The sequence below is a fragment of the Gadus macrocephalus genome, chromosome 9 (genome assembly GCF_031168955.1).
Source record: "Gadus macrocephalus chromosome 9, ASM3116895v1".
Taxonomy (NCBI): domain Eukaryota; kingdom Metazoa; phylum Chordata; class Actinopteri; order Gadiformes; family Gadidae; genus Gadus; species Gadus macrocephalus.
The window spans coordinates 13935783-13949554 of NC_082390.1; the positions used below are offsets into that span (position 1 = coordinate 13935783).

The 13772-nt window shown below is 41.4% G+C and overlaps 2 protein-coding genes across 2 annotated transcripts in view; one reads left to right on the forward strand and one right to left on the reverse strand.

Annotated features, from left to right (window-relative positions):
- The window catches only part of hydin (HYDIN axonemal central pair apparatus protein), a 77558-nt gene extending 74061 nt beyond the window's left edge, over positions 1 to 3497 (reverse strand). Inside the window, exons 1-3 of the mRNA XM_060061589.1 lie at positions 3397 to 3497; positions 3048 to 3161; positions 197 to 313 (exon numbers count right to left, since the gene is read on the reverse strand). Of these exons, the coding sequence (XP_059917572.1) occupies positions 197 to 313; positions 3048 to 3161 (231 nt within the window). The 5' untranslated portion in view covers positions 3397 to 3497. The remainder of the gene's footprint in view (positions 1 to 196; positions 314 to 3047; positions 3162 to 3396) is intronic.
- Positions 3498 to 3887: 390 nt separating this feature from the next.
- Positions 3888 to 10187, forward strand: pnp6 (purine nucleoside phosphorylase 6). The gene is made up of 6 exons (XM_060060915.1): positions 3888 to 4171; positions 6511 to 6674; positions 7220 to 7323; positions 7637 to 7812; positions 8322 to 8512; positions 9876 to 10187. Exons 1-6 carry the CDS (start codon positions 4137 to 4139, stop codon positions 10073 to 10075), a joined length of 870 nt encoding a protein of 289 aa, XP_059916898.1. The 5' UTR covers positions 3888 to 4136; the 3' UTR covers positions 10076 to 10187.
- Positions 10188 to 13772: the final 3585 nt, after the last annotated feature.

Consider the following 13772-nt stretch of genomic DNA (forward strand, 5'->3'; position numbering starts at 1 on the left):
GTACTATACAGTTTTTTTTAATAGCATCATTAAGTGTACAATCTTCACTAGCCACATGTCACCTGTCAGCTCATTAGTGGCAATGGTTTGCAGTGCAAAGACAACACCTATCAGCACGAACCTTGGAGCGCCCTGAACTTTTCCCCCCCTGCTTTTTAGGGAAGGAAGGGTGAAAGGAAAGTTAAAAATTCCTCACTTCATGATCGCCCATGTCCAGCAGCTCCAGGATTCGGGGAGGCTGCATCTCCTGAGTACTGGCCAGGCGCTCCTCTGTGGTTTGCAACATCTCTTGGGTATACACTGATGAAGTGACCTGTATGTAAAAAACAATGACAATATTAGTTGTATTGTTGTTGCACCTTCAAATTGATCTATTCTCCATTCATTGAGCAGTCATTTTGGAACTGCTGCAAGAAAAATCCCATGGCATTGTGACTGAACCCTTGTATTACAACACTAGGCTGCTACAATGTCAGGTTAATACGTCGTCAACATATACTCAGGTGTGCTCGATATGATAAAAAAGAAAGAAAAGATTTTAAAATCATAGGATATTGTTTCATTTTGCCATTTTTCTCCACATCCCTTCTAATTAAATGAATGTGCTTGCGTTGTTTTCCAGAGCATCAGATTGCATTTTATGTCACAGATGAAAGGCAGTAAGATGCATGATAAACACACTACAGCTAAATGCTGATGTCAAAAGCACATATTCATATATTCCATGCAAAATACTTTGATGCAAAATACCTACACATATTATATTATATATAATACTGCTGTCAGCACATTGTCTTCGTTAAGATAATGTTGACATTCTTTCCTGCTAAAGAGTCTACATCTTCATAATCCTGACTTTGAAATCACCTGGATTCATTCATGTGGTTTGGCATTCATCAGTGCAAAGCAGCAAAAAACATTCAACTCAATTTAACATATTTCAAGGACGGACTCTAAATAGATCGCAGTTTGAATGTGAAAATCCAAAATCATTGGTGTAGCATATTTGTATAAATACAAACTTCATTCCTGAAAGGTAAAGGGAAACACCTGATATACCGGCTTCAAAGTCCCCACCCTGTGACCTTTCTGTGTGTGGTAGGCCCCTCTCTGGGCGCCAGTGTAACAAGGTCCATTGCTATACTCTCCTAGTTCGCCGCCGCACTCCACCTAGGTGACTTTCATTGGGGCTCCTCTAGACAAAGAAACGGCCAATCACAAACCGCCCTTGCCCTCTCTAGCTTGAACATTGCCGGGGTCTGATACCAGGGGATGATTAGCACACAGAAATGTCGGTCTTTGGGGATCTGTAGTTTTACTGATTCATTCAACTCCTCAAGTTCAGTGACAGACAGAGGTCTAGCAGGGAGGGGAATGAGAACAGGTTGAAGGTGAAACCATTTGAACTGTTTGATATACTCCTCGAGAACAGTGGCAGAGACAGGGCTCTGCTAGGGAGAGGGATTGAAAACAGAACAAGGTGAAACATATTAACTGTCTAGGAATTAATATATTATTCTTCATCCCTTCGTTTGAGACTTCTCAGTCTCACCAATCATTATAACTGTTAGAGGAATTGCTATGTTGTTCATCAAAGCGTTAATATTTTTTAAATTTATTTTTCCCAGGGTTATGAAAGGCGGTGGTAACAGGCTGGTATTATTGTTTGAGTGATGGAATACATTCTCATAACGTTATTAAGAAATATACAATCCCTCAAATGTATTTTACCGTCAATCGTCAAAATGTACACTTCTGTTCAGCGAAAATAAATCACATGTTTGGTACATCTTACACATTTATTGAAGTGATATAATAATAATAATAATAATACATTTAATTTAGAGGCGCCTTTCAAGACACCCAAGGTCACCTTACAGAGCATATAGTCATCATTCAAAACTATGTAAAACAGACTAGGAATAAAAGGAAAACAGAGGTTAAACATGAATAATAATAATAATTAATGACACTCAAAGACGCCTAAAGTGAAGGGGGGACCTCACTAACCACCACCAATATGTAGCACCCACTTGGGTGATGCACGGCAGCCAATCGGTGCCAGAACGCTCACTACACACCAGCTTGAGGTGGAGAGTTAGGGATGAGGTGGAGAGTTAGGGATGAGGTGGAGAGTGAGGGAATAGAACATTTAAGCACTATCGACCATATTTAAACACTATCGATCACATTTAAAAAATATCGACCACATGTAAACACTATCGACCACATTTAAACACTATCGACCATATTTAAACACTATGGACCACATGTAAACCCTATCGACCACATGTAAACACTATCGCCCACATTTAAACACTATCACCCACATTTAAACACTATGGACCACACGTAAACCCTATCGACCACATTTAAACACTAACGCCCACATTTAAACACTATCGACCACGTTTAAACACTATCGACCATATTTAAACACTATCGACCACATGTAAACACTAGCGACCATATTTAAACACTCACACAATTTGATATATATCACTATATATATATATATAGATATAGATTTGTGCTGATTATATTATTACGATCTATCCTAAGGCTAGGTTTGGAACATTTAAAACATGAGTATTCTAATGCACCAAATAACTATCCTTACAGCTGAAATATTGTCTTTATGCTTTACTTCTTTGCACTGTTCTTCTTTGTGTTCTTAAAATACCATTTGGTTTGATTTAGGGTGTAATTGAGTATTAGAAGTTAAGCATAACAATGAAACGTTACATAACATTGACAGCCAATAGAAATAGGTTTTAGTTTGAACAAATAGGAGCTCTGCTATTAATCCGCTTTTACCTACAAATAAATGTCATACACTGATATTTTGATTGGTTATTGATGACGTCTAGGTCAGGGTTGGGTTAACTAGTTAACAGATGGGCAGTGGGGATGTACAGTAATTCCTAACTCTGCCAATGTTGTGGAAATCTGGTTAGTCCATTTTAATATCAATCCCTCTAGCAGTGTCCACAAGTAAGCCTCCTAATGTCAGACCTATAGCACATTTTTCCTTTTGTCTTACTTACCCTTCTTGCTCTGTCTTCTTTGACCACAAGTTTGTGATTCCAAGGAAAAGTCATTTTTTTCTTTGGGCCAATTTCCTTGGAAGGAGCTGGTCCTGCAATAATGTAGGTTGCCATCTGGAGAGAAATCCAAGCTATGCATGAATTAAAATAAACATTTTGAACATAGTACACAGCATAACATACTAGGCAGGCACGGTTATATTGAGCAATAAAGGCTAACCAACAAAACGCAAAAGGTCCTTGCTAACGAACGATGAGCAGAGGAACGTAGGTTCAATGTTATTTCCCAAACCAAGAGCTACTACAATAATTTCTAATTAACAATCACCAATTAATTATCAAGCCATACCACTTTTAAAGAAGTTCGTTTACTTTCTTTTCTGCCAAACTCAGATTCTCATTCAGCACCATTCAGCGAAACAGTTTGTGATTGGTTGCCGTGGCAACAGTTACCTCGGCTACCGCTAACAAACCGGTTTCTCATTGGTCACGACCTTGGCAATTAACAGCTGTATAATCAGTAATTTTGCGATTAAACTACACAAATATCGGTAGTCCTTGTAGGCCTGCCACATTCTTAATTGGATGAAGCAATGGTAATATTACTTAATTCAGTTGTCCAGTTCAGTTTCAGTTGAGTTGAGTTGCTTTTCCGCAATTCAAACGAGCTTTTTTATTGGATTGGGAAATATATACATTGCAAAAGCAGTTTAAATAATAAACAAATAAAACAAAGTATTCTGTAAAAACGAATTTCGTTTTTATGAAGAGTGCTCCCTCCCTCTCTCTCACTCCCATCACTCGCATTTCACCAATATCCTGCCTGTTGTTTCCACCCGCTCTCGCACCTGGGGTCCGCCGAGCAGCGCTCGAGGCTTTGGGTTTCTCTTTCTGTTCCACATGTGATTTGGACATTTAGACCGTCTCCGCCCCCTGTCATACCTCCAAGCCCGCTTGACTTAACCTACAGCGTGATCCCTGCTGAGTCTCATTAACCAGCTCATTGCTTGCAAACTCTATCCGGCTTTCAAATTCCCTCAACCCATCCTACTCGTCGCATCTGTAAAACCATCCCATTGATCATCAGATATGGAAAACACGTCGCCCGCGTCCAATCGGTGCAGGTAGGATGTAAATGGTAGCTTATGGCAACAGGCTGCATGGAAGAGAATACATCTATTTTTTCTTTCATGTTTGCCCTAGTAGCCCTTGTTAAACGCTGAGTTCCAATAATATTCACTTAACTGTATGGCCCCAACAAATCGATGCAGAACTCAGCCTACGTTATACTTCATTGTAACACAGTGATACTATTTGCCTTATATTGCGTTGATCTATCATGGGATGAGCCCTTATGTTTTGGTCTGTTCATGCAAAATAGAAATTATGAGAACTTGTTAGATTTTGCACTGTCCACGGAGCAATACTCCAAAAAAAAAATAGTATCTATTTTTGAATTCAAATATACCTCAATATGTCTTTTCACATTGTCATTTCACCTACGTGAGAATGTGGGCTCGATTTAAAGAGAAAGAGAAAGACTGCCCTAAAGGCAATAAACTCAACAAGGGCAGCGTAACCATCTCAATTGTATATGAGGGTACTGCATGCTTTCCCCTTCCCATCCATTTGAATTCCAAACGGCCCCTTCCATGTCAAGTTCAACCAATGAAATGAAGAGATGAGGTCGCTGTTACAGTTTTTTCCTATCGTTTTCGGTCATGTACCCATACTATGGTCACTTTTCCCTATCACTTAACACAGTGGGCTTTAGAGACACACACCTCTGCATATCTGTTAACCTTTGGTGCAAAATGCACTACAACAACCACACCACAAACAATGCTGCCATAACTTAACACATGTTTCCTCTCAGAACACTATGACCTAAAAAACACTAACATCTTGAAGCATTGCCAATTGCATATATAAAATGTTGCTGTGTCCTCCAGTTTGGCATAGATTTCCTGTAGTGTTGCATTGAAAAAAAGAGAAAAAACACAGACAAACACTTCTTTGGACTACAGTAATAAAGTTTGTAATATTACAGTATGACAATCCAAGCCAAGTATCTGCTGACAGTGTTCATATGTCAGTTTACCTCCCACAAAAGATGTCACAATTGAGTGTGGTAAATGTACTGTAATTGTAAATACAGTAAACACTGTAAGTGTTTTATGAGAAACTGAGAATAACAATTTTCAGTTTTTGTAATGCAAATTACATACAGTAAGTACGTAATATATGATCCAGAAACAAATCACAAACACAACAGTTTTTTTCACTGTGCTTTACTTTTTGGAGATTTTGTCACAGTGCAAGTGTTGCACAAAACAGAAAATACATTACAAAGTCAAAACTATAAACTAAATATTTTTTCTTATTCAAACATGTAACTTCATTTGTCTGTCCAAATGCAGCATCTTTCCATCTACAGTGATCTAAATTACTGATAAGTTAGGTTTTGAACAGAAAGTTCACAGTTTTGAACAGAGTATCTAAACACAGCGTTTTGCCGGTAGTGAACATTGACTGGGGCAGGTATCCATGAAATTTGGAAGAAGGCGTCATTGCCAGCATTTGTATCTTAGCATAGGGGCAAGTAACCACAGTTTGGTTCACATGGTCTACTGGTATGCTCACTGTGTGAAGTGTTTAGGGAATGTGAGCATGGTTTAGGTAAATTGCCTAAAACGATAGGAAAAAACTGTAATCCAATGGACTCACTGAAGCGCGGCGATACACCGAGCACCACGGACAGCTCCGTGGCCAGCCCCATAACGATAGGCTTTGTGTCTAGAAACATTTTGTAGTTCTGAACTGGGTTTGCAATTCTACTGCTGAATAACATGTTTATTGTCTTTCATAAACGAACCTGGTATTGTCCTTATTCCCTACGGTTCCAGGACTTGGTTACATATTCTCATCTGCCCCATGATGATTGATCGTTCATCTTTGAATGTGCTGTATATTTATGACTTTGGCAAACAATACTAGCGTTTAAATCTATCGAATCTTATCTACATTTCATTCAGTTTTTTTATTATCCTTGTTGGGTCAATGTATTTATGAATCACTTATAAAAGGTTGAACAATATTTCCCAACTTACCTGCAGTATCTGTGTGTGTGTGTGTGTGTGTGTGTGTGTGTGTGTGTGTGTGTGTGTGTGTGTGTGTGTGTGTGTGTGTGTGTGTGTGTGTGTGTGTGTGTGTGTGTGTGTGTGTGTGTGTGTGTGTGTGTGTGTGTGTTCTGGTTGTCTGTATGTTTGCGTGTGTTTGTGTCTGTGTGTGGAATTTATTTGCCACATGCTGACAGAGTTAAGACGAGGGCTGCCAAAGAGCCATGTGTAAATGGCATGATGCAAACTGCATCAGGCCTGCATTTTGAGTCCCTTTGTTATTTTTGGGGGCTATGATTTATAGTTATTAAATCATCAGTGTATTTGTCAATACCTCCAAACAGTTACGAGGACTATGAGGTTACGGCCGACTGGTTGCGATCAAAGACGGCGCAGCGTCCTAAAGTGGCCATCATCTGTGGCTCTGGGCTGGGCGGACTGGCAGAGCTGCTGCACAACAAGGTCGTCTTCCCCTACAAAGACATCCCACTCTTCCCCCAAACCACCGGTGAGAGCTCTTTCTGTGTGTGTGTGTGTGTTACTGTGTGTGTGTGTGTTACTGTGTGTGTGTGTGTGTGTGTGTGTGTGTGTGTGTGTGTGTGTGTGTGTGTGTGTGTGTGTGTGTGTGTGTGTGTGTGTGTGTGTGTGTGTTTGGGTGCTCGTTTGTGTACGCCATGTGTGTGGGCGTACATGTGCATCAAAACGGATGAATAAAGTTTGTACTCATTGTGTTAAATCACTTATTATGTAAAGCGTTGTTAAATGTCTTCACACCACAAGCTGTACTTTTAAATTGGCCATATGCCATTTTGCATAAGCTTTTTTGCAAGATGTACTTGTGTGTGTGTGTGTCTGTATGTGTAAGTGTGTGTGTGTGCTTCATCACTGATGCATTATGTTTGTGTGTGTGTGTGTGTGTGTGTGTGTGTGTGTGTGTGTGTGTGTGTGTGTGTGTGTGTGTGTGTGTGTGTGTGTGTGTGTGTGTGTGTGTGTGTGTGTGTGGTGTGCATGTGTGCTTGTGTGTGTGTGTGTGTGTGCCGTGTGTGCTTCCAGTGATGGGCCATCAGGGTCAACTGGTGTTTGGGACCCTTGAGGGCCAACAGTGTGTCTGCATGCAGGGGCGCTTCCACACCTACGAAGGCTATGACCTAAAACAGGTGACTTATTAATAAATAAACTCTTTACAATATGAAACCCTTGCACCTACCTTCACTCTACTCACACCTAACTTATCATGTGCGATAACTGATACTATGTTCCGAATAGCTTTTACAAGCTATGATGTGGTATAAATCTATATACAATTTTGCCATGATGAATGTTTTATGTCCATGGCGCCACCTTTTTATTACTTCCGATATTCCGTTCGAATTCAAACATTAACCTAACATCATAAAATTAAATACAAAGTGAAAGCAATAGAAAGGTTTATGCGTGTGTGTGTGTGCGTTTGTGTGTGCGTGCCTCCAGGTGACGTACCCCGTGCGTGTGTTCTCGCTGCTCGGCGTGAAGACGCTGATACTGACCAACGCGTCCGGGGGCCTCAACAGCAGCTACAAGGTGGGCGACATCATGCTGATCAAGGACCAAATCAACCTGCCGGGCCTGGTGGGGAACAACCCTCTGTGTGGCCCCAACGAAGACAGGTTCAGAATGCATCTTACTTCTCTCTAATAAGACATCTTTTGAAATAAAGTCCATTTTGAATTTTCCCTTAATAAATAAGCGGTTAAAAATATTATTCAAGCAGGTGCGTGCTTATGCCTGATTGCCTGCATGAGTGTGTTGGTGCGTCCAAGTGGTCTGCATGTATTAGCTTCACCATACAGTCATTGTGGCCGAGAGTTCAGACTATTTCTCTTTTCTCTAACTTCTCTAACTCTGCAGGGTATTTCCTAGGAAATAGATCTAGCAGTTGAAATTGGTAATGTTGGTTGGTTGGTCTGTTGTTTTTTGCATTACCTTTAGCATTTTCCTTATCTTGAACGTAGTTTCTCGAATGTGCTATTTGAAGCATACGTCATAGCTCTCATGCCCCAGATGCATACCCCCAACAGTATGCAATCAGGAAATAAAACAGCACCTGAAACATTGGCCAAAGCACTAGCCAATCACGTGACCGGTTTCATTCATCAAGCGGTCTCTCTGTCCCCAGGTTTGGTGAGCGCTTCCTCTGCATGTCTGACGCTTACGACCCTGACCTGATGGCCTTGGCCCAGCAGACGGCCGAGGAGCAGGGCATCGAGGAGTTCATGCAGAAGGGGGTCTACTGCATGGTGAGCGGCCCCACCTACGAGAGTGTCACAGAGGGGAGGGCTCTGCGGACCCTGGGAGCTGACACAGTGGGTGAGTGGCAGCTTGTCTCAGCAGTAAGGGTTAGGGTTATCAAATCGATATACAATAGATTGTATGATATATATGTTGATGTAGTATATATTATTTATGCAATAAGAAGTGCTATTATATAGTATCATATGTATACGTTATTTATGTTTTTATTTAGCATGCTTAATTTTAAACGGCTGTAGGTACGATTAAGTTTAGGGTGAGCAGATAACCCATTTTGAAACTCAACCACCAAAAAAGCTTTCCCTTCCTCTCTGTGTGTTGATTTAACACACCTGTGATTGACACACGCAATGGCTTTCCCGAACCCATCAGGCAAGAGATGCCCTGATTGGTCAGAAATGATCCAGGAGTGGTTTCAGATCAGAAGGGTCTCATACAGAGGCAGGCATATTAAAACAGATATTCTCAGCGCAATTCACTCTAATAATAGTGTTTAAATGAACCTTTAAAAGGTTCCTAGTTCTTCCTAGCCTGAGTGCTTAGGTGTACAGTTATTGGTCAAGACGGTAGTGTAGGTAAAGCCAGTACTTACGTAAATAACCGCTTACTGCTCTTCAGCGTTAGTACTGGCGCTGCGAACGCAAACAGAAAAGCCTTTGAATGTATGTAGTTCCAGCAGAGCTCTGCATTGGCTGGTTGCTCTCAGCGAGACCCCAGAAGTGCTCAGTCCAAAAGGCCTTCATAATTTTTACACTCTCTCCCACATTGGCATACACGCTGGCATGCTGTCATCAACTGTCATCATCTTCCTTCCATTCATCTCACTTAGGATAGGAATTTAATTAAGTTGTACTTTGATTTGACATCTTCAAGGACACATTATGCAGTGAGTGGCTCCTTCAATCTAAACTTTGAAGTACCACACACAACCCTTACTCTTAGATATAGCCTGCACTGCAGTAAATCAATGTAGTCGCTCTGATGTGCATAGTAAGTACAATAGATGCTGTTGTCTACACAGGTGTTGTTGTTTTTTTAATAATTATGGGTCTGCTCCTGTATTAAGCAGGGAATGGGGAGTCCACTTATATTCACTAGTGTAGCCCACTACCTGGGCCCTGACACATCTAAAGAGCAGACTATAATAAGTGTTACGTGAAAGTTATGTACCCCGCCAGGCGCCATCTAGTGAGATATAACAGAACAACAGAGGCAGAGTGCTTCTAATCAGGGTCCGTTCTGCACAGCCTTCAACACAGTGTGATGTCAACTTCACATTCCTTACAGGAAGGAACAACAAAATAAAACCGTTACAAATAAAACCAAAACAATCTAAATCAGATTTCTTTTTACCTTACATCTATTATCCACGTCAAGTGTGTCCTCATGTTGAAAGGTGTGTGTGTGCGTGTGTCAATAGGAATGAGCACAGCGCTGGAGGTGGTGGTGGCCCGCCACTGTGGCCTGCGTGTCCTGGGCTTCTCGCTCATCACCAACATGGTGGTGACTGAGTACGACAGCGAGCAGAGGGCCAACCACGCGGAGGTGCTGGAGACCACTCGCAGGCGCACCCAGGTCCTCGAAGGGCTTGTGACAAAAATTGTAGCCAAGATCCGGTAGGATCTTGAAGAAGTGACCCCCTGATAGACTGGTTGCACAGTCCGCATGCAGAAATGTATAAAGCTGCAGCTGATGTTGTGTGAGTTTTAAATTTGCTGCGCTCTGCAGCACACAGCCAAACTTAGTTTTGGTTCAGGCGGTATCAAGGATGTTGGATTGAGTATTTGATCATCACTTCTACAAAAAATATGATTTTAAGTGGAGGGTAAATGTGTAATATTATTATTTAAATAATTACAATACAAGACTATCTGAATTCTTTGAAATATTCTCATCGGCAGTCCGAAAAAGTGAAGCAGAAAGAAAACGTAGTTACTTAAACCAATTATCAAGGAATAATTAGGGAATGAATTAGTGTAAATAAAGATAAAGATATATATTTATGTATTTAAGTTGCCAAATATGTTAGCAACTAAATATGTTAATAAAACCAATGAGCCATGAAGCTGTTTCTATTGTTCTAATATTCATTAATTCATAAACTCCAGGTGACTTGCTGCCGTATTGGAAACTTCCCAGTCCCTAGGGAATGTCCCTGTGGAAGGAAGATGAGGGGACACCCCAAACACTGTCTTGTGAGAAGGCTTTTCAGAAGCTCTATTTGATGGATAAATCATTTTGCCTAAAAATAGCTGCGAAGTTGGCATGATCACACAATTTTAAATGTTTTTTTTTCGTTTGACGTTTGCTGTCTCCGAAACTGTAATTTGAGCCAGAATCATTGTACCTGCTGTTTTGAATGTTTCCAGGTGTGGTGTTGCGCTCACCGGCCAGGTCCTCTCTGTTTGACATCTTATGTTTGAGCACTGAAGAGACCTAGAAACTAGGGTCAGAAAGTAACCTCTCAGGCACTTTATAAGATAAGATAAGATAAGATATACTTTATTCATCTCAGTAGAGACATTTAGGACACAGGATTTATAACACATATCACAGAAATGTACATACAAGACACTGCCCTCCCTCAGTCCAAGACCAATGGTATCCTCATGATTACACCACAGCGGTTCCAGTCAGATAATGCACCCTCAGGAAAAAATAAAAATACTCTTTTACTCTGCAATTGATAATGGGGAAACCACTGATTCTGGATTCCTGGTTTTGGAATCACTGCTCTGATGTGCAACTTTGTTTGTGACCAGCTTGGTCACAAATTTAAAAAATGCCCTAGGAACTGCTTAGAATTGATTGGCAATTATTTTATTTTGGTGTTTTAATTAAAAGGTACGTCTAACATTAAGAAGTAAACAAGATGCACTTCCTGAAAGGAATCTCAAATTTTATTTTTTAATGTAACTTTCAAGTATAATTTCGTACAAAACATCAAAATATCACACAAAAAACTGTCTGAAAAGGCCACCTCATGTTTGTGTAATTGCTGTGTGTGTGTGTGTGTGTGTGTGTGTGTGTGTGTGTGTGTGTGTGTGTGTGTGTGTGTGTGCGTGTGTTTGTGTGCTTGTGTAAGTACGTGTGTGTGTGTGTGTGTTTGTGTGTGTTTGTGTGTGGGTGTGTTGCCCTGAAGAAAAAAAAAGTTGTCCCTCTTTTTCTTGCTGCAGTATGGAAGGTCAATGCACAAAACCAAAAAGGGTTACTTTAAAAGGACAGCCCCCCATCCCCCTCCCTGCTGCATGCATTCAACGTGCCGACACTCTCATCAGGACCATGGAGGCACAGTCTTCCCTTCCCCCCCGCTGTCTTCCCCCTGCATACACACAACCCTCCTCGTCTGAGTCTTTGTCTCACTCCCTCCTTTACAGGTTTACTATATGGTCACACACGTGGAATGTGTCTCGGATCTGCAAATCTCACTCTGTGTTGATGCATACCACACAGTTTCAGATCCACATGTATATATGTTGACAGTGAATTGTAGCAGAGCACCTTTAAAGAGAACTTTAATGGTGAATGAAAACGGCAGTTTTACAAGCCGCAGCCTCATCATATGAATTATGTAATATAATTCATAGTAGCGGAAGCATTAAATATGAATAATGTGACAGAGGCAGCCTGACGATGGCAACAGCGTGGGCCACATGTTATTACGTTATTACTCCTACAATATGAAATGATCACACAGCACACAGATTCTCTCTCACACATACAGAGACACAACCAAACATTCACATATAGCTCATAATGTGTTGCCTCCGGCAATACGCTATGACTTGTGAGGGGTTGCTGACACTGTGATGCAGTTGAATTGACCTGCTTTGAATGAGGGATGGAAACGAAGAGGACAGGAACGCGACGATCAAGACCGAGCAGCTGTGTCTGGAGGAGCTGGACACAGAAGTCCTAGAGAGAGAAAAAAGAGACAGGAGGTGATGAGGTGATGGAATAAGAAGGAAAACAAAATGGAGAGAAGAGGGATGGATTTTTTTTAGGACAAATCGCTGTTAAGGTGTGTGTGTGTGTGTGTGTGTGTGTGTGTGTGTGTGTGTGTGTGTGTGTGTGTGTGTGTGTGTGTGTGTGTGTGTGTGTGTGTCTCCTTATTTGCATGCACAAATGTCTGTGTGTACTGTGCTTGTGTATTTGTGTGCATGTGTGTGTTTGCATGAACTTGTGTGTGTGTGTGTGTGTGTGATTTGTGTGTGTGTTTAAGTGTGCGTGTGTGTTTGTGTGTCTGCACATGTGTTTTGCGTGCAAGTTTACGTTTGAGTGTGCGCGTGTGTGTGTGAGTGTGTCAGGGTGGCTCTTTCGTCTGTATTGTAATGAGGACCTACTGCATGTGCCCACAGTCGCTGCTATTGATTACTGTGGGCTTGGAAGAGAGACAGAGAAAGCGACACAGGAACAGTCTTACAGGGAGCCGTCGCCAGGAGCTCACGGCAGCACAGGGAATGTGATTAGTGTGTGAGCTCTGATGAAGTGTTTGAAGCTCTCCTCCCTGCCAGTCAAGCCTTGAGAGCTTCATGTGAGGGCGAGCCAGGGGAATAGAGACGGCCGATATGCTTAGACGGGCCTACACACAGATGCACACAACAAAAAACTGTATTTGCCTTGCCCGCTTGCACAGCTCACATCCCCCACCCCACCTCACTCTCCAAACACTCTCTCACTCAAACAGACACACACACACACACACACACACACACACACACACACACACACACACACACAGGGAGCGGAGAGAATGAGAGGGCATTAGAATTATCTATCTATCTATCTATCCCTATATCTCTCGCTCTATATATACAGTATATCTATATATTATATAGATGTTGATACCTATACATGCATAAATATATATAGATATAGATAGAGACATCTATAGAGATATTTATAGATTTATATATACATAGATGCATCAACAGCCTAGTCTTTATAGGCCTATATATAGATGCATGTGTGGATGTGTCTGTGTATAAATATATCAGAATATATATTATTATATCTATTCTTAGAAAATCTAATTGCACAGTTTGACTGAGCGGCAATGCATAGAATAGTACGGTACCTTGTAAAGCAAGGTACACCCAAACACACACACACACACACACAAAAACATACTCACACCCACCTACCCACACACACACACACACACACACACACACACACACACACACACACACACACACACACACACACCCAACACACACTCAAACATGCTCACACCCACCGACCTCATAACTCATTTGACTGTACGTGGTGGCAAAGCGCCCCCTGTGGTCGCTGAGCACTGCACGTGTCGCGTGGG

Bases quoted from the DNA above. Each gene is read 5' to 3' on its own strand.
- pnp6 (XM_060060915.1), top strand. From the start codon at position 4,137: ATGGAAAACACGTCGCCCGCGTCCAATCGGTGCAG. The intron at 7,324-7,636 runs GTGACTTATTAA...GCGTGCCTCCAG, and splicing joins AAGGCTATGACCTAAAACAG to GTGACGTACCCCGTGCGTGT. The intron at 7,813-8,321 runs GTTCAGAATGCA...CTCTGTCCCCAG, and splicing joins TGTGGCCCCAACGAAGACAG to GTTTGGTGAGCGCTTCCTCT.